This window comes from Octodon degus, unplaced genomic scaffold, assembly GCF_000260255.1.
Source record: "Octodon degus isolate 3935 unplaced genomic scaffold, OctDeg1.0 scaffold00030, whole genome shotgun sequence".
In the NCBI taxonomy this organism is placed as follows: Eukaryota; Metazoa; Chordata; class Mammalia; order Rodentia; family Octodontidae; genus Octodon; species Octodon degus.
In genome coordinates this window covers 19,516,932-19,517,866 of record NW_004524606.1, presented here as the reverse complement: position 1 = coordinate 19,517,866, position 935 = coordinate 19,516,932, and the positions used below count along the sequence as shown (strand labels likewise).

Genomic DNA, 935 nt, shown 5'->3' with positions numbered 1-935 from the left:
AAGAAGAATATATGCAGTGTGTTATTTGTTGAATCTGTACTTCCAATTTGATTTGAAACTGTCTCATTGCTCTCTGTTTATCAATAAAATTTTGAAAAAAAAAAAAAAAAAGAAGTTCCTTACCCTGCAGATGTCTACAAGGAAATTTTCAAACAATTTCCACATGTGGTTGCTGGTGTAGATCTCCTTCATTTCGACTTCAGTATCCACGTAGCAGTGATTCAGGAAGTTAATATATGCTATTTTAACCTGCAAGGCAGAAAGATAGCTTTTATGAGAAAACACCTAGATATACGTGGAAATAATTAACTGCATCATTCAAAGTGAAAAAGCACAGGTCAAGATGGTCAATCCATTTGTCTATGAGCTTTGATTTCTGTGATTTGTTGATGTATCAAATTTATAATTAAGCAAATAGTTTCATCATTTCAAGGTAAAGCATGTTTCCAAAACTCTAACCACAGGAGAAAATCAAGTGTGACTATAGCAAAATTAAGAATTTCACAGCCAGGCATGCTGGTGCATACCTGTAAACTCAGCATTTGGGAGGCTGATGCCACGAGTTTGAGGCCAGCCTGGATTACATAGTGAGTTCAATGCCAGCCTGAGCTACACAGCAAGACTCTGTCTCAAAAAGCCACTCTCCCCTCAAAAAAACCTCCAAAAAACCAAAAAAAAAAAAACAAAAAAACCCCCCAGAATTTCTCTTTGTGAGAAGGTACTATTAAAAGAACCTAATAGCACAAGATCAGAGATGTTTATACTTCCTATCTCAAATTTAAACTTCTCTATAAGGTCAACATTGAAACTAATCTTTGAATTCGATTCAGTTCTCATCCATTTTGGTTTGTGACCAGAATCACGGAAAGAATTAAGTTCATGAATCAATGTATAATTACATCATTCCTTTCTGATCCCTACCAGAAAAGCAAATT

At 35.0% G+C, this 935-nt stretch overlaps 1 protein-coding gene across 1 annotated transcript in view; it reads right to left on the bottom strand.

Moving 5' to 3' along the window:
* The window catches only part of Itpr1 (inositol 1,4,5-trisphosphate receptor type 1), a 381,954-nt gene that overhangs the window by 148,592 nt on the left and 232,427 nt on the right, over positions 1 to 935 (bottom strand). Inside the window, exon 34 of the mRNA XM_023713283.1 lies at positions 124 to 249. Within this exon, the coding sequence (XP_023569051.1) occupies positions 124 to 249 (126 nt within the window). The remainder of the gene's footprint in view (positions 1 to 123; positions 250 to 935) is intronic.